This window comes from Lonchura striata, chromosome 8, assembly GCF_050655825.1.
Source record: "Lonchura striata isolate lonStrDom1 chromosome 8, ASM5065582v1, whole genome shotgun sequence".
Classification (NCBI taxonomy): Eukaryota; Metazoa; Chordata; class Aves; order Passeriformes; family Estrildidae; genus Lonchura; species Lonchura striata.
This window is the reverse complement of record NC_140710.1, coordinates 17,055,741-17,077,763: the sequence shown is the minus strand read 5'-3', so window position 1 is coordinate 17,077,763 and position 22,023 is coordinate 17,055,741. Positions and strand designations below refer to the sequence as shown.

Below are 22,023 nucleotides of genomic sequence, written 5' to 3'. Positions count from 1 at the left end.
CATTCTGCTATTAGTTAGAAGTGAGACATTAAACAAGCACATAATTTAAAAATCTTTGAAAAAGATGAAAGCTGAAATTAATCCCTACACCTTAAAATAAATACATTTTATTCTGAAATATAAAAGATAAATTAATATGTTATTATATGAAGGCAATAATAACAGTTGGAAAAATAAAAAGGTTGTCATCTGCTTCAGTACAAATAACTACATGCCTTATTTACAAATACAACTTTAAAATGTCCTCTTTGAATGCAGTCACAATGGCAGCAACAGCATTCCTGGGTTGCTCCTTGTCCAATGGGCAGCAGCAGTCATTCCTTCACAGTTCTCGCACCTGAAACAAAATATATGATTGCCATATCTAAATCCATTTGTACCAAGATGTTACTTTTCATTATTAAACTTTATCTTACAAATTCAAGAAAACTAACAGCAGATCTCAAGTCCATGGCTGCAATCTCAAATTCTGATTTATTTATTAATGCATTTTTGTTCACTGTTCTTGTAATTGAAGTACATTTGCTTTCTCAAGGTGCACAACTTACACATTTTCCAATACCATTCTAAGTTCCAGCAGATAAGAAGGAAAACATTATGCAGAATATTTTTGAGAAAAAATCTTCATATGCAAATCCCTGTAAAAATTTTGTACAGTTTAAATGAGCACTGTCTTTTGAAATAACTCCTCTGCATGAGGCTTAAGGTTTCATGTTGGATTGTATCGTTGTTCTTAAGTTGCTGACAGTTCAGGAAGTGCCTCATCAACAGTATCAAGGCATCAAGAGAAAAAAAGCCTATGATGTCCACCAACACCGAGCAAAAAAAATAGCAAAACAAATGTAAGATGTATATAGAAGTAAATGCAGCCAAACAGCATGTTTGAGGATAGGGGGTTTTTGTTAGTTTCTAGAGCTTTACTACCACTACCCCTACCCCTCCTTTTAAAAACAAAGGAATATGCTGGATCTAATTATTCATTTATGGAAAAAAAAATAGAGTTTTAGGTGTCTTTAGGATATGATACACAGCAGCCATGTTTAACATTAGCTAGTGCTGGAGCACCACAAGAGACTATCAGCCACTACTGTTTCACATCATATTATACTAAGGTTCCTGTTACTTATAAATCTAAAAAGATGTCATGCTGGTTCTGTTTATCTATCCATGCTTAGCTAGGTATTTATTCTTTATGAGGAATGCTATACATACTGTACAGAAACACTTGTAAGTAGCATATAAGCAGCTTACAGCTAACAAATGAAAGATTAGTACAGTAATTCCTAATTTTTTGTGCTATGCACAGTTTTTAAAAAATGTTGAAAAAATCACTTTTTAAAAAAGTCAGTCATTGCAAGAACTAATTTTTTTCTTACTTCATTTGAATACAATTTTACTTCTCATTTCAGAAGGAACTATGGTCACAAAAAATTATTTTCCTGTAAATCCAATCTGCCTTTTTTTAATAAAGAAAATTATTTCAATTTCCCAGAAAAAAAAAGAAAAAAGCCATTCTTAATATTCAGCGAGATATTTTCAGTTACTTTATTTGGAATATTTACAGTTTCTAAGGGTAGCCGAGTGCTGTATTTTTGCAAAATCTTCACTGCAAATTGAAGCACAGTAAGAAAAAAGAATGATTCAATTGAAAACTCTGTGACCTGGTTATTTTATGAGTCCCAAAGGGACAGAGTGGACCAGAACACAAATCAACCCTCCCAGCAATTCCTTCCCTGAACTAATATATTTTCTGTAATAAGCAAAGAAGGCAATCTATTAAGAAGAAAAAGAATGAGACAGACTGTACCCCTGGGCAAGACATACACACTGCCTATCCACCTCTTTCCCCTAAATAGATTAGGCAATTTATTTTGTAGAACTAGGACAGAAAATTTCTGTGGAAGTCTGGTCAATCTGTCTGCAATGTGTTACAAATGGAGAAAGTGTTTTCTTACATTATGTTAATATACTTCATTTTTAAACAAAGAAGGAACTACATAATATTCTACATGGAGTCAGAAGCCCTCTACAACATATTTCATGGTTTACACAGAACGCTTCCAAAATCCAGTGTTTTTTTATCTACTACACTACAATGGAAATAAAATTTCATTTCCTTATCCCATGTCTTGGAAGGAACATGACCAGAGCAGGTCTATTTTCAAAACTTTTCTTACAGCATTCTTAGGCCTCCTCCTATCTGGTATTCCTCAGCAAAAACAAGACAATTTGTCTGGAAAGAAAGAGTCTAGTGAGCAGTTGTACAGGGGCTAGCTGTTTCAATTCTTTCTTTCAGAATCATCCCTTAAGAAAAGTTAGAAATGGTTTATGATATGTGTGAAAGTTAGCAGCAGTCACTGTCCTGTTCTTGAGCATTATCAATAATCTAACAGAATTCAAGATGGAAGAGCTGACGTTGCTTTAATTTGCAGTGAAAGAACCTTCATATTCACCTGTGACACAGCCAAGCCCTCATGATCTAGAACACAGACCAAAGGCCTTTGGTGCTCCCACAGAAATGAGGTTTCTCTGATACCTCACCCTAGGGAAACAAACATATAAATGCAGCACAACCAAAGTGGCAGAGGCCATCTTGGCTTTGGTGTTTAGCTCTAGCTTGGAAACATGCTTGACTTAACTTATATCTGCAGAAAGCCTGTTTCTTTCAGATCCCATTTGTCCTTGTAGAGACTGATTCATGCACCAAACCAAAGATTTGCATAATTCACAAATTATTAGCTGTCTTCTTGAGTCCCTCCACAAGCTCCCATTCACTATGCCAAAAAATTCTCACTTCTCCTTCCTACAAGCATGCTATAGCTTAGTGGTCTTTGATGCAATAATTTTCACAAGATGGGTACCTAAATCATAAGAAGCTCTCATCATACAGCATTTTGCTTTGTTTCATTTCAAGGAAATGCCAGAAAATCAGGTCCCTAAAGATAATCAGTAACCAAATTTCTCCACAGAAAACAGACAATGAAGAGTTTACCATTAAATCTATAATTTTAAAAGTATTAAACTAGTTTCACTTTAGGGGATAAAGAATACAATGATTCTGGGAGAAGTAATGACACACTAAAGAGACACCATATAATTTCTTCTAGGCAGTACAGTAATGGCATTAAAAATTGGTAATTTGTTGTCTATCCAAAGTATGCTTTACCTTCCCAAGAGTTTCCAGGTTATGTTGTTTTCTTTCATTTTTTTCTCTTCAGCTGATTTATTTCCTGATCTCTCTGGAGCAATTCAAACTCTTTTTCACGAAGCTCATCTTTAGAATGCTGGAGTTTCTTCTCTAAGCTCTCAATCTGAACAGAAAAGGCAATTAAATCAGAACCAATATTTTACCAAAGTCAGAACAATTTTATTAAAAAAAAACCAAACACACAAACCAAACAAAACCCCAATATTGTAACTATTAACCCTGACTTTGGATTCCTCTGTCAATTTTTTATTTACATTTTCCTTTACTAAAATAACAGTTTGGGAGCTGTATCATATCAAATGAAAATCAGTTTTCGTTTTTGCACTGTTATAGCCTTACAAAATTTATAGTTTTAATTTATAAACATCTATTTTTACTGACATTCCTTCCCTCTCCCTACAATAAAAAAGTTTTTATATTCTAGATTAAATGTGGCCAGCTATTGTGTCCCAAGACCTTTTTAGGGAAATTGTGGTTTTGATTAAGAAGAATTACCTGTTTATTGCATTCCTTAATTTCCAACTCTGACTTCTCTAAATTACACTGTAATTGAATTATTTGTTGCTCCATTTCTCCCTTATGCTCACGAACTGCCATATCCAATTGTGTAATCTAGAGGTAAAAAATGAAGAAAAGGAAATATTTTATTTTGAACTAATATGTAGATTTTAAGAAGTCATATTACAAACTATGAGAGCAAAGTGAATGAAATTAATCCTTTGTAGCCTCAAGAGTATTCTCTTGAGCAGTCAATATAAAGCTATGCCCTAGCTATTCCAAAACTGTTGGAAAAGTCCATAACTGAATATGTTAGGTCTTCATATACACATAATGCAAACCTAGTTATCCTTTTCAAAGGATACTTTATCACTAAGAATCTTGGGACAGGTTATGGCATAAGGCTTCTGATTTTCCTGGTACATAAGGTTTAAAAAACATACAGTGGGTTTGAGGTTAGCACTGTGGTTGTAGGAACCAGTTCAGTTTGAGACAATATATCAAAGCAACCAAACCTAGTTATCTCCTATATAACAGGAATAATTGTCAGTAACATGCTTAAAAATTATCTCACCTGAGCTACTCTTTGTTTCAGTTCCCAATTCCTTTCTTTCAGTGCTTGGTCCATGTCAAGGAGTTCCTGCTTTTTGTCTTCAATTTCATCCTTACAATACCTGAAATTCTCATACATTTAATTGCTTAATGCATATTTAGTTGCTTAGCTTCAAATATCCAGCTTGAAAATCATGAGATCTATTACTTACTTACAGCATATTACCCTAAGGGTGAATTGATTGCAAGGAAACAAACCCAAATAGATTAATTCTGTTAATTATATTCCAGGTGGGGGAATTCCTAATAACTTCATTATTCAAGTTATTTAATTGGCTATATCAGGATTCTTTAAAAAAGAAAGTATAATTAATTTGTGGTCAGGAAGGAAACTGGACAATTTGACTATTCTTATGATTCCTTCACAGCTTTAAGATTCCAAAAAAAGATTTTAAAACAGAATTCATCAAAAATAAATCAGTACATTTAGAAATTAAATATGAGCTGAGGATCTCAAGTATCAAGTTATCTGATGGCCACAAACCACCTAAAAATTATAGAGAGCTGCTAAGAACATTTAAAAATCCCATCCAAACTATTTGCTATTCTTAAAGAATAACCAACATAGATTAGTTTTCATGAAAAGATACCAGCTCACCTGAGCTCAGTTGTTAGATCCATGATAGCAATGTTCTTCTCCTCCAGAGAGGACTGTGCATTCTGTAATGCACCTTGCAACTCCTGAAGCTGTGTTAAAGTGATCTTTAATTCCCCACAGGCATTCTGCAATGCAGATTCCAGTTCTTCTATTTTCTGTAAAGCTTTCCTGTGGCAAGTCTCACTTTGAAGCAGCTTATCTTCAAAATCATTCACTATTTTACACACACACCACAAAAGAGAATGTTTAATCATCAGTACATCAGGGTCTTCATGCAACATCTAGCAGCACTTGTGGTCATAATAAATTGTCAGTATCACTATTTTTTAGGACAATCTAGAAAAATAGTGAGTACTTATACAAAACAAAATGTTTATGGTACCTAAGTATTTGCTAATTTTGTTCAGTTCATAATCAACAATTGACCTGAAACATAAGGATATATCTAAAAACATCTGGCCAAGGAGACGGTACAGACACAGTAACTGACCATGTAGTGCTAGGAAAAGAGCAAGCAGAATGGCTTAAAATAATGGTACAATTAAACTAAATGGAAGATGATGGATGGCAATGTTTGTTATTTCCACAGACTTGTGGGGTTTTCTGTTTGCTTCAAAGAGCTGCATTTTTTGAATAGCATATGCCTTTATTAAAGCTAAGTGCCTCATATGACTATTACATTATTAATCTGCGTTACCAATTTACATGAAAACTACTTAGTATTTCACCTGGGGTGAAGGTATATACCACAAAAGTGAGAATTTGCAAAAGTATCTGAAAAATGTTTGTGATTTTTTTGGGTTGTGGGGGTATTGTTCATTTGGGTTTGGTTTCGTTTGGGTTTAAGATTACCAGTGTTTGACCCCCATGTACTTGATTATGAAAGGGGGGAAAGGAAAAATGTCTAATACATACAGAGGAATAGTTTAATGAAAGGAAGCCTGAGGAAAAAAATAGCCAAATTACCCTCATTTGCCTTTCTATTGAGCTCTGATCTTGCTTCTTCCAGAGTGATATCCAACTGATTTATCTGCAGTGCTTTGTTTGCACCATCTCGTTGTAATTGCACTATTTCTTTTTCCATGCCAGTAAGTTCATTCTTGTACTGATCCATCTCCAATTTAATCTGTCTAATAGAAGCAACCAGAACAAAATGAGCCAAGGAATAACAAGAGCAACACGCTCTAAGACAAGTGTTTGTGAATAAAATAGAAATAAAAGTCATGTTAAGTAAGCTTTTCTTGTAATCAAAACTATATTATTTAAGACTAGCAAGCTCCTGTAGAATGTACTATCTATAATTACAAGCAAGCTCATATGGTTATGATTTAAACTGCTTTATGAAGTGCTATCTTAAGGCTAAGTAGGTTGCCAGGACATGCATTAATTCCATTGGAAAACTGTTCCAGAAAGTCATGCCTCTGCTAGTCAGAAGCTTCCCTTCTGATTTCCAGTCTATGCTCACAGAGAGACTGAAGTGTAAGCCCACAGCTGAACACCATTTCAGACAGCAAATGTTCTAAGCCATATGCCCATGTGCAGAATACTCCTCTCATTTATACTAAACCTACCTTATTGTACAATTCAGTTCATCCACCTTCTCTCTGTTTAAGTCTGCTTCCTGAGCAGCTAGGCACAGTTTCTCCTCCACCTTTCTCAACTCATCTTCTGCACATGCTTTCTGCTTCTGAAGCTCTTTTTCCAAATTGGATACCTATTGAAAATGGCATTTAAAGAGTAGTTTCAAATTGCATACCAAAGAAATACTCATTCTTGTCTTGCAACTCACATAAGGAGAGTTTTTACACTATAGATTTCTTTATAGTCTGTATGTAATTTAAAACTAAAACTCTGCACATTTGAAAGACAAATAGTTTCTAGTAAATGTAACAAGATGCAACTTTCCAAATTTAAATGCACCTATACTTATCTGCAGTCTAGGGCTTGATTTTCCAAATACCTAGCCACTCTAATGCTAACTAGAATTTTTGATAGCTCAGAAGCTGGATTAAGATAAAACAAGCCACTAAACTCTTTATTTTAGATATATCAAATAATAATTATCAACTCAGTTATCAAAGAAATATTCAGGTTTTATAGGTATTATGAAAACATATATAAGGCACTTAATTTTCTCTATATATGTAGATACTTCTCATCATACTGTACCTGTTTTTCAAGTTTAATTTGAGTATCTTCCAACTCCCCATTTCTAATAGTTTCTTGCTGTAACATTTGCTGCTGATGATGCATAGTTTGTTGCAGGAGAATATTTTGTTCACTCATGTCCTGAATAGTCTGACCTTTAATTTTTATTTCTTTCTGTAAATAATGAAGCTGAAAAGACATTTATTTTCCATTAAAATAAAACATTTTTATTTGCAGTTGTGTCAGCTATTCTCTCTTAATGAACACAGAATCACACTTGTGATGCAATAAAACTTTTGGGTCTGAATTTAGTTGCATTACAGTTTCAACAGTATATAACAGATCTCATAATTCATCAAGTTATATTCTAAACAGTGAAGAAAGTAGTAACTTCTCAGTCAGTCCCAGGTTTTAATTCTTGCTTTCTAAATAGAACTTTTCAATATTTTAAAAACATATATGGCAGACTTTTAGATCTACTTTTCTTTCTGCCAGTCTTTATTTTTCAGAAAGTCCTTCTTTTCCCCTTGAGATTTTGCTCTCAGTCTTCCCCTTTATTTCTTTTTGCCTGTATGACAATAGTCATTCCAATAAAAAAAGGAATTTTGAGTGTCTAACTTGTTTTATGTTGACTAATCTGGTTTCTCAGTGGTGAATGCCAGAGGGAACTCTTCTGGGAAAAAAAAAAAAAGTGGGGGGGAGTGTTCTTGAAAAAATAAAGCCTCACTTGCTACTCTCGATGTCTCACACAGGATCCAGTCCCTTCATACGCAGTATAGGAAGAACAGGGTTTAGGGCTTAGGAAGCAGCAGTAAATATCACAGGTTCATGTCTGACACAGACCACACAACTTCCATCAAGCCAGTCCTGTACAGGGTCCAGCAACCTCCACTTGACTAAAGCCTCTCTCAGCAGGTAGGCCAGCACTGACATGATCAGCCTACTATATAATTAGTTCACCCACAAATAAAAATTCCTTCAAATATTTAAAGTTAACTCTTTCTAGCTTTCAAGCAGTAGTGGAAAGTATGATAAAACTCAGGGTCTAGAAGTAAACATTTTTTATGCCCAGAACTTCTTCCCCATTAAGACAGCTAAAAAATAGATCAATTTTGAGCACTTAAATTTATATTACAATAGTGCTCTCTCCATTTTTCCCATGATAATGTTTTGTTTCACATTATTCTGATTTTGTTACTTCTTTCAACAATTCATTTATCTTAGTGCTTCTTTTCCCTTAACTTACCCCATGTTTCTGAGTTATGATTTTCCCCTTTACCCTCACAAAATGTATAATTTCATCCCAGCTTACTTCCCATCCACGTGTGCTGTTGGAAATTTTGGCTGTCATTTTACAAACTTTTAGATTAAATCAATCATAACAACAGTTCTGTCCAATACAGAGGAGTTATAAAACAACCTGTTACCTCTTCAGACCTTTCCTTCAGCTGATTTTCAAACAGCTCCTTATTTTCTTGTGACTGACTCAAATACAGTGCAACTTCTTCCTTACATACCTTTAGTGCTGACTCAAGTTGTCGTACCTAGGTGAATGGAATAGATCATTTAAAACTGCATGGCATGGTTTGTATTAACTGGTCTAAGAATTGTATTGAAAGACAGCCTTGTGTAAAACATCAGAAAAGCTACATTTTTATCATATGAGTATTAAAACAGTCATGGAAGATTATAGTAAACTTTAAAACTGAAATAGTCTTCAAAAATTGAAAGTATTTGTGAAATTAAAAGTTGTACTTTAGACTGTGTTTATATTAGATGAGACTATCGGTTATGAGAAGATATGCCAGCATTTGTCAGATGCTAGAATTAAAAAACAAACAGAGGGTCAATCCCAAATCATGAATCCGTCATGTTTCATTACATATAGAACTGCATAAATAAATATGGAATTATCATCATAGGTGAGTTGGCACACATGTTTTTAATAAAACCACTCAGATCTTACTAAAATTATTTTCAAAAGTTACCAAGCAGCATGATTTCCCTTTCTGCACGGGGGGACAGCGCCTGAATCTCACGAAATGGGAAAGGAAGAGCTTTGAGCAGTGTCAACACTGTCAACCTATTTTAGACTTTTAATGCTCATTTGGATTTGAGTAATCTCTTACAAATACCTTAAAACCTTGAACTGATAAAAATTACAACAAACTCTGAGATCTTAAGGCATAGTAATTAAGCTTTTCTTAAACATTTGGTTTCAATGCTAGGATTTCTCATCAATGAGAATTGTGCTGAATTTAACTGCAGATTTTCTTAGTTCTTTCAATTTTGCAATCAGACTGCCAGTTTTCTAAACTATACTGGATACTGGATTCTGTATCTCTGTCTTCAGCTGATTCAAGAGGTTTTTGGAGAGAAATTACTGTGTGTCTTAATATTAAGTCTCTGGAAACCATCCCAAATACTGCAAAGACACTTGGATAGCAAATTGATCCTACACAAGCTCACAAAAAGCATGAAAATAGCAAAGTCCCCAGTACATCATGAAGATTTAATACTTGCCTAGGGTAAATCCACACATGGCACTGGTTTATTAAAATCCTGTTACAAGTGTTGCATGGAAAATGTTTATCAGGCAAACACTAGGAAGAGCTAAAGATGGCTAAAACCATGATCAACATTACAAGTATCACATATGTCTAAAAGACATGCCATATGTAGACCAAAAGCATATATAACATTAGCTCTATGAGACAAGGTTGGACTTTAAGAGTACAATAAGCACAAGTTTGCCCTATTTGTAACTACAGTAATTGCATTAAGCAATTATGCATTGCATAATCTCTTACTGTAGGTTTCACCATACTTATTTTAATTAAAAAAAGAAAACAAATTAAAATGAAACAGATAAAAAGTAAATGCTTCAGATAAATGACTTCTGGAATATTTACTTTAAAAAATTAATTATATATTTAAATATATTAATTAATATAAAATAGTTCTTCTATTAAAGAAAAGGAAATACACTGTTACTGTAAACTTTTAAACTATTACTTGAACATTACAGAGATCTTACTAACTTTGAGTTTTTCTTCTGTTAACTGACTTTCCAGCATCTTCAGTCCTTGATCTTTCTTGACATTTTGATTTTCCATTTCCTGTTTTTACAGATATTTTTATTCAAGAGAGCCAAATACAAATATTACATAACATTAACCTAATGTTATAAAGTTATAAGTAATTTAATAAAACCTCAATCAGATTCAGGAAAAAAATGCAGATCAGTGTATCTAAACACAATTGCTTGCATAATGTATTTGTGTACATAAACACTGAGTGAATTTAGTTGCTGAGAGATGTCTCTTCATATTCTGCAGCAGCAGGCATTATAAAAAGGAATAAACTATTATCATGCTAGAACATTGGTTTTCTACCTAGTGCAGGATTGGTGCAATCATTCTTTATCCAGATCTCTTTCCTTTCATTAGAGAGAGAAGCCCAAGGGGTAATCCAGAGGCATAAAGAGAATGCTAAGACAGAAAATACTGAAAGGTCATTAAAATTTGTACAATACATAGTAGTAGCAGTAATTGATGTTAACAAGAATTAAGACGCAAAACCATAAACATCTTTCATTATCCCAAATTTTTCCATGTATTTATGCTTTCCATTATTTTTAGTCACTTGCTTGATTTGCATTTAAAGAAAGTCAAGAGCCAGCCTTACCTCTCTGTTTCCTATTAGCAGCCCATCCAATGATTCAATGTGATGCTGTTTGTGTATAACCTCTTGTTGTAAAATAGATATTATTTTATCTTGTTCAATTAATTGTTGCTGTTTCTTCTCCAGCTGTGTCCGAAGCTGTCCATAAGTAAATAGCAATTTATTATTTTAATAAAAATGTATTAATCCAAATATGTGATTCAGTTCTATTCACTCATAATTTTTATAATGAAAATTAAATATATTACTGCCATCAGCAGTATTGCACAGTCTAAAAATTATCAAGAAATCCCAAGCACTTAGTATCTTAATTCCAGAGGAGAATGAGGGCAGAGTGCAATTGTCTGTCACTAGCCAAGACAATAAGACATGCATACATTCTTTACTAAAAGATGAGAAGTTTTTTAAACAGCTAGAAATAATCACAGTTACATTTCTAATCACATAGAGAAATATTTCTTCTCTAGAGACTGAGAAACCTCCAACAGTTCTCCCTGAATGTAGATGTTCATAAGGCTCAATTTGGCAGAGGTTCAGGCAATGAGAACATTTTTTGAAGCTGTCATGCTTTAAACCCAGTAGGCACTAAAGCTATACTTTTTTTTTTTCCTATGTGTTTGGAGCAAAGAAACACAGTATTTTTCCTAAGTCCTTATTTCTCTTCAGCTAAGCAGGATATGAATATTTCAGAGGGAAAGTTGTATAGCTAGTTAGATGGAAAATGTAGTAAAATCAGGAAATGTAGGGAGAAGAAAGATCTTTTTACATACTTTTTTAATAGCTGTGTCTTGAAATTACAAGACAAATTAATATACGAAAAAGTTACCAAGTATAACACTCATACATACTGCCACACAATAAAGGTCTTACTAGAGCAATTTGTTTCTCCATTTCTTTGTGCTGCTCGAGGTGAAGCAACTTTTCATTTTCAAAAGCAGAAGTTATTTTCTCATGTTCTTCGCTGATAGTTGTTTCCAGCTCATGAATGCATCTGTTTTTTCCCTGGGAAGTGGCAACAATAAAAGGACTTAATAAAAACATTTAGCTGTGATATTAAGTTATTTGGTCATCCGGTTTCAAGATTTCATAAAGGAACAACAAACAAAATTCTGAAGTTACACAGAGTGTGTGTCATCTCAAAGGACATCACACTTATACCACAGGTACAGAATTCAGTAAATGCAGCCACTAGAAAGACAAGGTGTCTGCCAAGATGGATTATGGCACAGATACCTCCTGACAAAGACAAAAAGAAATTCTATGTTCATATACACAGATGGAATCTTTAAAATACCATTTTGAAGACTTTTTATCTTACAAATCTACAGGTATTTCACTGAAAAAAATGGCAATTCAACAGGGCCAGATCTTTATTGCATATGTCACCACATGGAAAACATAACATGTTCATTAATCACTTGCCACATTCAAGGGCAGGGAAAAAGGGATGTTTTATTCAAACACAGGTTTTTAAAACCTGTGTTCTTAAAATCTGCACAGATTATTTAGCAGATCTGAAAGTCCACACATTTTGAATACAGGGAATACTAGTGTCAAGTTATATTTTTATGTCTTTTTAAATAAATATGGTTTCTCACTGAGAACATTTTACCATGAGTTCCAGTTCCAACTCAGTATTTCTTTCTGCAACAGTGGAATAAGCAATAGTCTTTTCTTCCAACTGTTTCTCAAGTGCAGAAAGCTGAGAAGACTTCTTTCTTATCTGAAATTAAATATGGCACAAAACAGCATTTAGACAACTGTTTCAATTTTACTCAAATATTTGTATGCACTTTCTTATCACCAATTCCATTTTAGCTGCTACTACAGTATTCTTAATAAACTATTTTATTTGTTGAACTATTATATTTTATTACTTACAGAGAAAGATTTAGGACAATTTACCTACAATTTATCCAACTAATTATCAGTGAAATAGATTTACATATTTATAACATTTACATTCATTATTAGGAAATAACTGCAAAGCCCATTATGCTGAACTCTGTAAATACATTAGCACCAGAATAGAAACATTAGCAATTTAATTTATTCACCCTGAAAAAAGCTGAAGCTTAATTTTCTTCTTTTGTGACTCTCTAGTAATGATGTTCATCTCTGGCAACTACAGTAAGATTTAATCAGGAAAAATACAACTGTTCTTTCAACCTGATTCCTAGGATTACCCATTAATTCAACCACACTAAAGCAACAAGACTGTATGTATTTTCCACATAACAAATCAAAGTACTAGCAGAAAAGCCTACTAACTACACCAACTTTAAAACAGTATTCTGACAACTAACAAATTAAGGTTGCTAGGCCTTTCTCCTTGCTGAAAAGTTTACATTTTTCTCAAATTAATCAGTCTTTAAAATTATTATGGCAATTGCAGTTTTCCATAACTATTGTCTTCACTATCTTTGATTACTGAACTGAAAAAAAAGTGGCATATTCTTTTCAGTGCTATTTAAAACTTACTTCTCTCTCTAAGTTACTAGTTTTTGAAGCCTTCTTCAATAGGTCTTCCTGTATGATTTGAAACTGACTGGTTCTTTGAGCCATGCTGGTCCTCAAGGCAGAATTCTCATCATCTGTTTTTATCAGTTTAGTGCGCAGCTCTTCTATCTCTTTCTGGAATTTTTGCCTCACCTTTTCAAACTGTTTGCTTATAAGTTCCAACTCTTGACATTTTCCCCTCTCTCAAAGTAGAAAAAATAAATTTAAGATTAATTTATAAAAGAACATGCAAACCCATAATGTAACTGAATGCAGTGACTCATGAAAACAAACAAAAATCCCAACAAAACCCCAAGAAACAAGCAATCATCATATAGGTGCCTGGACATAATTTCATGGAGCAGTCCTAGCAGTAACGACAGAAGCAATCAGAGAAACACTGGAACACAAGGATGCAGAGAAAAGAGTCAACAAAAATACAGAGATTTTAGCATAATCTGCAAAAAGAAAAAAATACATGGTTCCATTTCAACACAACTCCTAGCTCAGCTATTGCTGAACGAGTAACTTAAGCACCTAAAGAAAGAAACTTATTGTGTCTGGAGAGCATGACAGTTTCCAAGGTGGCAAAATGTTCCCTGTTCAAACAAAGCATACATGCTGTAAAACCAACTTGAACCCTTGCAGAACATTTCTGTTCTGTGGATTAATTAGAACTGCACAGCTATGTCAGCAAGCTTACCTCCTGGATTTCTGATCAATTTGACAGGTTCTGTTTCCAGGTCACATAACCTGCTGCTTTCTTGTCCTTCAATACCGTTAGAAAGATGCTCAGCTCCAGTACAGACAGTTAAGTTTGCACTAGGCTTCTGATTTTGTGCTTCTTTCATTGCCAGTTTAATGCTATTATAAAGAAGGAGACAGCTATTTAACATTCTTTCTGCATGCTAATTCTAATAGCACCTTATTATTTGCCTAACGTTGACATAGTTCAGTAACCAGAAAGTTATACCTTAAGTCTGCAATCAAAGGTTTACTTGATTCACCACAAGATTCAGAGGTAGCTTCTTTTGCTGAGGAACTCAATAGCTGGTGTTTGAAATGGTGCCATTTAAACTAAAAGAAAACAAAAGTCAATGAAAAAATAACCTTTTAGTGCTTCATAGCACCCTTAATTCATGAGTTATACTGGCATATAAATTTTGAGACACATATACCAGGATATTAAGAGTTTGGATAACTCAATCCTTAAAATTATTTAAAACATAATACACTGCTAAGACTGTATCAGTTACTCTACCTCTTCAGATGTACCTAAAGACAACTGAGAAATAATGGTTTTTAGTATGTTGAGCTCTTCCCTTGAATCCTCTATTTCTTGACGACATAATTTCAAGTGGTTATGTTGCTGTGCAGTAAGTGCTCTCAGCTCTTCATTTTCACTTAATAGAGCATTTTTCTCTTCAAGTACTACTCCTTTTTCAGAAAGTTCACTCTCAAGCTTGATGATCTTCTGATCAGACTGACTCAACATTGATGTCATTTCAGTGTTCTTTGCCTCTAAACCTTTAATTTCTTCTTTTGTGTTGTGATTCTCTTCCTTTAATTGTCTAAAAAGACATATAAAAGCTATTTTCATTACTAGAGGCAGAGATTTACCAAGGAGACTCAAGCTAGTATAGAGATGTTCATACACTGCCCACTCTTGCCAAAATGGCCTAAAGAACAATTAAGACAGGAATGCAAGTGCGGACAAAGCATGTAAATTGAGTAACTCCAAAATGTCTGTGCAGGTGTTTGTCCAAATCTAACAATTCTAAAGACAATCAGCTGATCGTTGTCTACCCTCATTAAAGCAATGAGGAAATTACCAAAGAACTTCTGAAAAACAGGGGGCTTCGGCTTGAAATGAAACATACAAGAAACATAAAAACGTGTAGCAGTTGCAGTTGGGACAGAGAGAAGTCAAAACCAGGTTTGACTGTTCCATAAGCTGCAGTCAGCATCAGGCCTGAGTGCAGCCTCCCCATCAGAAGCCAAGTGTCTCTCATTGCAGCTAGGGACTGACAAGGTGGTGTGCAAGAGGCAGGGACCCAGGGGTGGCAGTGCCGGGGACACCCAGGGCAGAGCACAGGGTACACAGCCCATGGCCCTCAGCAGCAGCCAGAGGCCCCAGGAGCCAGTGCCCCAGAAGGCTTGGGGGGGCATCTTTCTCATAATGGGGGGCAGCACATGGGATTAAAGTGTTTAAAAATTAGTTACAGAAAGTAAGTAGGAAAGTATTGAACTATATGAATTGAGCAGAACATTCACAATGACAACTGCAACGTGCAAGTTCTTGTAAAAACACTGTGCAGAGAATTTTTAAAAGCCTTTGTGTTACCTTAGCTGTTCTTCTAGGATGTCTAGATCCTTTCTGTAGCTGATACACTTTTCATTCAACTTCTCTTTTTCTTTTTCACAATTAATTAAACGTTCTCCCAAGACTACTTCTTCAGCTTTAGCCTTAAAAAACAATTTTTTCATTACTGTACATCAATAAACTAAGTTTCCATGTCAAGAGGCTATTTTAAAAATAATAATATGCTCTTTCTGGTAAGTAAGTAGATAATACTATTGCTCATTATTGTGGAGAGAGGCAATGTAGTTTTCTTTTTCTGCCATTTAGGAAACAAAAACTTAATATTTTAGAGTACAATTGTGGTTGACAACCTAGTTCCACAAGGAAAGAAGTCTAACAAAACAAAAATCTCTGTAAGAGCTAACTGTATTTTCTCCTTTCACAAGGCAGACACAATTAACAATTCTGATCGTTGGAACTTTGGGAGATTACTTCATTTTCATCTTAGCTCTTCTTCAGTACATGTTTCATTGAACAGCTTATACATATGGAGGAAAAAGCGTTTTTAAAGGCTCATGTATTTTTAAAATGTAAATTTCCCAGCTGGCAAGCAGGAGACATAAGAAGCAGCAACAGTATTAGGATAGTGCAAAGATGGAGACTCCAAAGATCCAGACTATGCAAAGACAGTGTAAAATTATAGAACTCAATTTATAACTACAAACAGTTTCTCACCCTGTCCCATCTCTTTTAGGACTTCGCCACCAACAAGTGGAAACAATTGACTCACTGATGAACCTGTTACTATTAGCTGCCTGGCCTTTTGGAAGAAACATTTCCTTATCATGGCAAATACAAGTGAAGAAAAATCTCTCACCTTTTCTAATGTTTCAGTTATTTCTGCTTTATATTTCATGAAAGCTCTTGTCAGCTCTTCCACGTTCAACAAAGCTTCATTTCTTTGCTGTTGTGCTCTGCCAAGCAAAAAATGCAAACCAATTTTAAAACCCACAAACTCCAGCCATTAATGTAACTATCTTCTCCAGTTACTAAAAACAACTACTGCACTAATTGCTCCAGGTACTTCCTTTCTTCTTCCAACTTTCCAGGCCCCACCTATCACGAGACCCTGCTCCAAGAAAAAACCCAGACTCCCCACTGCTTCCCTTTATGACTCCACAGCACTGCCCTTCCCCTGCCATTACTCATTAGGGAAGAAGCTGGCAGAGAAGCTCGGCACAGCTCAGGTGTGCAGCCTGCTCAGGACAGCCAACATGGGCACACCAGAGCTCCTGCTGCTCACTGGGGCTGGCATGGGGCACTGCCTCATTTAAGTACAGCCAACCTTCATATCTGTCTCTCAATCTGAGAACCAGTGCCCAGAAGTATCCAGAGAAGGGGATAAGAACATTTCAGAACAACAAAATAGCATTAGTCTAAAGCACTTCAATTTGCCTGCAATTAATGATTAAAAGTAAACCACAATACGTGTTGATACTAACCATACCATGATACTTAACAGCTGGCAGAAGCTCAGCTTTTCTGAAGTACAAAAATATTTACATTTACAACTAGTAACTAAGTACAGCTAGTTCCAGCCCCACATGCAAAACATTTTTTCAACCACCAGTGCAAACCCCACAGTATTTCAGGTTTCCTTGCCATAAGAAGGTTAGAGGTAATTTCATGCGTAGAGGCACAAGTCAAACAAAGAGTTTGCATTTAAAAGGTTCAAGAAATGCTTTCCCACCCATTAATTCAGGTAATTTTTTGCCCCAGGTAATGCAGTTAAATTAATAAAGGTAGGGATCTTTTTATTTATTCCACTCACTTCTTTAAAGTTACATTTTGGAGGTGATAGGAGTGTTCATAGCAACTTCCAACAATCAAATTCCCTAACCCTCTCAGTAGTGACACAGCCACTAGGCTATAGGAGGCAACAGGAAAGGTAAATGGGGATTGAGATAGAATTACAGCACCCTTTTCAACATAGACAGGTAAGATTAAGGATAACATAAAAATGTTCTCTTGATTAAGTTGTTCTTTTATCATTTTCTCACACCAAGGAATACTGCTGAATACCAGCTGCTGAATATACACTGAATATACTTGCACGACAAATACAAACATAATTCAGGGAAAAGATATTCTGGACACTGAAGCTTTCCACTGCAGTACAACCATTCTGAAGGAAGGAAAAAAAACAGCTGATAAACTGGTACTAATGTGTACTATCAGCCTGCAACTACCAGCTGACCTCAAGACTTTAAATGTGCCCATTTAAATAACCACAGAATTTCCCCTTTTAAAAAAAAAAAAATCCCAAAACAGAAAAGTAATTTGATTCCACAAAGCAAACCACTGCCAATGGAAATAAACAATTAGGCTCTATTATTCTATGTTCCATTTATTAAAATGAGTTAATTACCTCTTTCCTTGCTTGCTTTGTTCAATTAACTCAATTTTCAGAACTTTATAGCCTTTTTGATATCTTTCCAACATGTGTTCTCTTTCCATTGCTGTTTTCCGATTTTGATCTAGTCTATCTTCTGCATCTCTAGCAAATAAACAAAGCATAATAAAAAATAATACCTTTTTGTAAAGAAAATAGATTTTTGTTGTCCTTTAGTGCATACAATGTTCCAGAAGTGCTAGACAAACATGCTGTAACTCTCAAAACTAGGTTAGGAGCACCCATAGTCTGCAGACTCCCCAGGAGTATGTCTGCAGTATGGAGTGGTATCTAAGACTTATCAATAGGCACCAGGTGTCACAACTGCCAAGGACCAGAGAGCTGACTTTGTGTCATGAGCTCTGATCATAGAAATCATATTTTCTCTGCCAAGAGGTCTGACTAGAAAAGAACACTAAAATACAAATTTAACGTAAGTATTTTTACTTTTTTTTGTGAAGACAGACTACTGAACTATTAATTGACTATTCCACAACATGAAGTTGTAAGGCAAGTTTACAACCAAGTATGTCATCCTGACACCTCTGAACAGCATTTACATCAGTTTTATTTGGCCATTTGCCTTGATTAATGTATTCATGAAGAAAGAATCCTTTATGTTACAAAGAACACGGTCACGTTCAGAACTAAGTATGCTTATTACAAGAGAATATATGTGGTCATATAGCAAACAATCACCCTACCCAGCTGTAAGGGCACATTCCTTTTCAGCACACACTACGGACTGGTTTCTTTCACCAGTCTTTTATTATTTTTTCTTAGTTTCTTGAAGTACATTCAGCATAAACTAAACTATGTTCCTCCTCCTATAGATGGCTCTGAAATTAAAGTTTCAGACCTCAGATTACATGACCCACACAGTACCAGAAATTATGTCATCCCTAAAAAGAGACTGGACTAGCAGGAAGACAACAATAAAACATTGATTTAAAAGTACATATTACTTCAGAATTTTATCTTGAGCTGAAACTTCTGCTTCCAAATTTACAATCTGTTCTTTCAACTTCGGGATGTTGATTAAATGTGTAGCTAAAGCAGCCTCAAGATATGAAATCTGAAATACAAACATATTTAGGGTTTCATTAACATTTGCATATATACAGGTGAGAAAAAGAAGAACAATCTGCTTACTGAATGACAGTGCTCTTAACCCCACTGTAAATTGTTTGTTCATCTACACCACCTTAACTCCAATTTTCTGCTCATTTAACACTCCTTGTAGTTCCAGTGTGTTATTCTATCTAGCAAAATGATTTCTTTGTAGGTTGACCTTGTCTCTTGCTTTCCCAAGAAATTTAAATCCAATTACTTGTTTCAGTGCCAGGCAGCCAAACATTTTGTTTATGTATTTATTTGTACTGTTTAGGAGATAACATTTCTCTAACAAAATCCACTAAGGATAGCTATGTTTTATTAATATTATATATGAACCAATTAAACAACATAGTTGTCCTGAAATAAACCTGTACAGACAAGTGTAAAGTAAATCAGTAATTATTTATTAGATACAATATTCCCTTCTAACTCATCTTCACTTTTTTCAAAATAGCAATATTAATCCAACCTGAGAGATCAACTATTTTCATTTCCTAGACAATTCACTTCTGTGCCATTATTGTTCCCTTTAATGTCTCAGACACATGAATGTACAGTACTAAATGCTTTACTGAACTATCTTGTTTCATAGTGTATTCTTCATTTTGTGGCTTAGTGTCTTTAGACTAAACTTTGGAACATGAGTAGATGGAATTCATAATTAATATAGTTGTTTTGGCCATGGAGAAATAGTCCAAACTATTCTGTCCAAGATTAATATTGATTATGAAATATATACTAAATATTAAACAGATTAAAATAAGACAAAACCCAGCACATTCTGTTTGTAATTCTAAACTCAAAAATCATGGTCTTTGGTTGTCTTGGGGTACACTAAAGATACATACTTTTGTTCTTGACTGCATCAATTCAAAGTTCATTGTTTCCACTCTGTTCTTCAGGTAATGATTCTGAGAAGTCAAAGATGCATTTTGCTCATGGAGGGCATCCAACTGCTCCTGAAGTTGTTCATTTTCTTCCACAGGTTTATCCAAAGTTGTGGATAAAAAGTAAGACTAGACACAAAAATATGTGTATGTATATATATATTTATTTATATATATATATAGACTTCTATAAAAATACATCATAAAACCAAAAACAGTGTTGGGTTGAAAGGGAACATTTACTCCAACCACCTTGCAATGAGCAAGGACAACCTGAAATAGATCAACTTGCTCAGAGCCCTGACCAACCTGACTTCGAATGTTTCCTGGGAAGGGGGACCTGTGGCTGTGCTGCACCACCCTCATGAGTAAAATACCTGCCACATCTAATCTAAAGCAGTTGAAAATCATTACACCTTGCCCCATCCCAACAGGACCTGCTAAAAGCTTTGTCCCCATCTTTCTTACAAGCCTCAAGTACTGAAAGGCGGATCAGAAACTTCCTGTTGCAATGTACTCAAGGGATACTATGCTTAAGGTGCTCCCTTGACATCACTGCCCCATCTACAGTGTGTCTACTCCAAGCCCCGCAGCCAAAAATGCTCAAAAACATAGCAAAGAATTGAAAGCCAAAGTAATAAAAATGAGTAATGAAGATAAATATTTACATTGCATTTTCTTTGAAAATCCTGGTGAGATGTTCTCCCAGAATTCTTCCTACAGCTGGAAAAGCCTTGGCAATCGTAATTGGGCTGTACAAAGTCCTCCAGAGGGACGTCGATGACCTCATTGAAGCAGTGGCCGCAATGTTCCCCTGTACTAGTGTTTGGAGAGAGAGAGAAAAAGTCACTACTGCTTTTTTCTTTATTAGGTTGCTCATAAAGACAAGTCAAACAAAAAGCAGAAAAGGAGCTAATTACAGTAATCCATCACACGGAATACGACAGTCACTCTACAAGAGACAGGAGGGTCTCATTCCCAGACGTGCTCATACCTGGAAAGCTCTTTCTCTACAGTTTGTAGGTTTTTTTCAGTTCTCCTCAGCTGATTCTGTAATGACTGCACATTTGCTAGCAGGTCGTCATCAGCATCATTTTCAGAGTGAGTCCACATACTACACTCCATTGGTAACATGCATAAGGCTAAAGTAATATTTAATATTAAAACAGTGTTAAATGGGCATGAAAACTATTTGCAAAAATTTAAAAAAGGAAAGGAGAAAAAAAATACAACAAAGAAAACTCTCAATTTTCAAACATATACATTTCACACATTCCTCCTATGTTCACTAGATAAAAGTAACAAATTTTCTCTATTGCGATAAGTTCTGTATGCACTCATGAAGTACAAAAAGCTTCATGACTTGCCATACATGAGAACTGGAAAAACCTGCTATACATTATTTGCCAAAAATTTGTCACTCAGCACATCGCAGAGATCTGGCAGTCCCGGCACCTGGCGGGGAGCCCGAGAAGCGAACGGCGCACACGCGAACGCGCAAAACTTGCCTCGCTGCCGGTGACCAGCGCAACGAGAGACGAAAGCGAACCGGGCCCGGGCGGACGGGCAGCACCAGAGCCAGGGCGGGGAGCGCCGCAGGGGCCCGAGCCACGGGCCCGGGCGGGCAGGGAGCGGCGGCGCGGGGCGCTGGCGGCCGTCCCTGGGCTCCGAGCCGGTCGCTGTGGGGTAGGTGCCGGTGCCGGGGTCGGGGTCGGTGCCGGTGCCGGGTTCGCTATGGGGTCGGTGCCGGTGCCGGGGTCGGTGCCGGGTTCGCTGTGGGGTCGGGGTCGGTGCCGGTGCCGGTGCCGGGGTCGGTGCCGGGTTCGCTATGGGGTCGGTGCCGGGGTCGGTGCCGGGGTCGGTGCCGGGTTCGCTATGGGGTCGGTGCCGGGGTCGGTGCCGGTGCCGGTGCCGGGTTCGCTGTGGGGTCGGGGCCGCTCCCGCCGCGCTCGAACCGCGCGGGGCCCTCACGGCGCAGGCGCGGCCCCGCCGCCGGCGCGCCGGGGGCGGGAGCGGCGC

At 36.1% G+C, this 22,023-nt stretch overlaps 1 protein-coding gene across 1 annotated transcript; it reads right to left on the bottom strand.

Annotated features, from left to right (window-relative positions):
* Positions 1-87: 87 nt before the first annotated feature.
* On the bottom strand, positions 88-21,986 carry CCDC18 (coiled-coil domain containing 18). Its single transcript, XM_085586479.1, has 26 exons — positions 21,911-21,986; positions 21,513-21,830; positions 20,999-21,146; positions 20,673-20,823; positions 19,966-20,133; positions 18,967-19,076; positions 17,978-18,106; positions 16,427-16,523; positions 15,592-15,713; positions 14,509-14,818; positions 14,221-14,324; positions 13,951-14,111; positions 13,230-13,450; positions 12,361-12,471; positions 11,619-11,750; positions 10,752-10,886; positions 10,106-10,183; positions 8,492-8,608; positions 7,086-7,253; positions 6,488-6,630; positions 5,883-6,046; positions 4,917-5,130; positions 4,281-4,380; positions 3,704-3,820; positions 3,167-3,311; positions 88-337 (listed from the first exon to the last, which is right to left on the bottom strand). Exons 3-25 carry the CDS (start codon positions 21,136-21,138, stop codon positions 3,201-3,203), a joined length of 3,303 nt encoding a protein of 1,100 aa, XP_085442605.1. The 5' UTR covers positions 21,139-21,146; positions 21,513-21,830; positions 21,911-21,986; the 3' UTR covers positions 88-337; positions 3,167-3,200.
* Between the last annotated feature and the right edge of the window lie 37 nt (positions 21,987-22,023).

What these genes read in the sequence shown, in the direction of transcription:
- CCDC18 (XM_085586479.1), bottom strand. Translation starts at nt 21,138, where the DNA reads ATGTTACCAATGGAGTGTAGTATGTGGACTCACTCTGAAAATGATGCT. An exon ending in GTAGAGAAAGAGCTTTCCAG is followed by an intron (nt 20,824 to 20,998) that starts GTATGAGCACGT and finishes TCCAAACACTAG; the next exon opens with TACAGGGGAACATTGCGGCC. An exon ending in TGAAGGAAAGGTCTGAAGAG is followed by an intron (nt 7,254 to 8,491) that starts GTAACAGGTTGT and finishes ATGTCTTTTCAG; the next exon opens with CTTCATTATTTACAGAAAGA.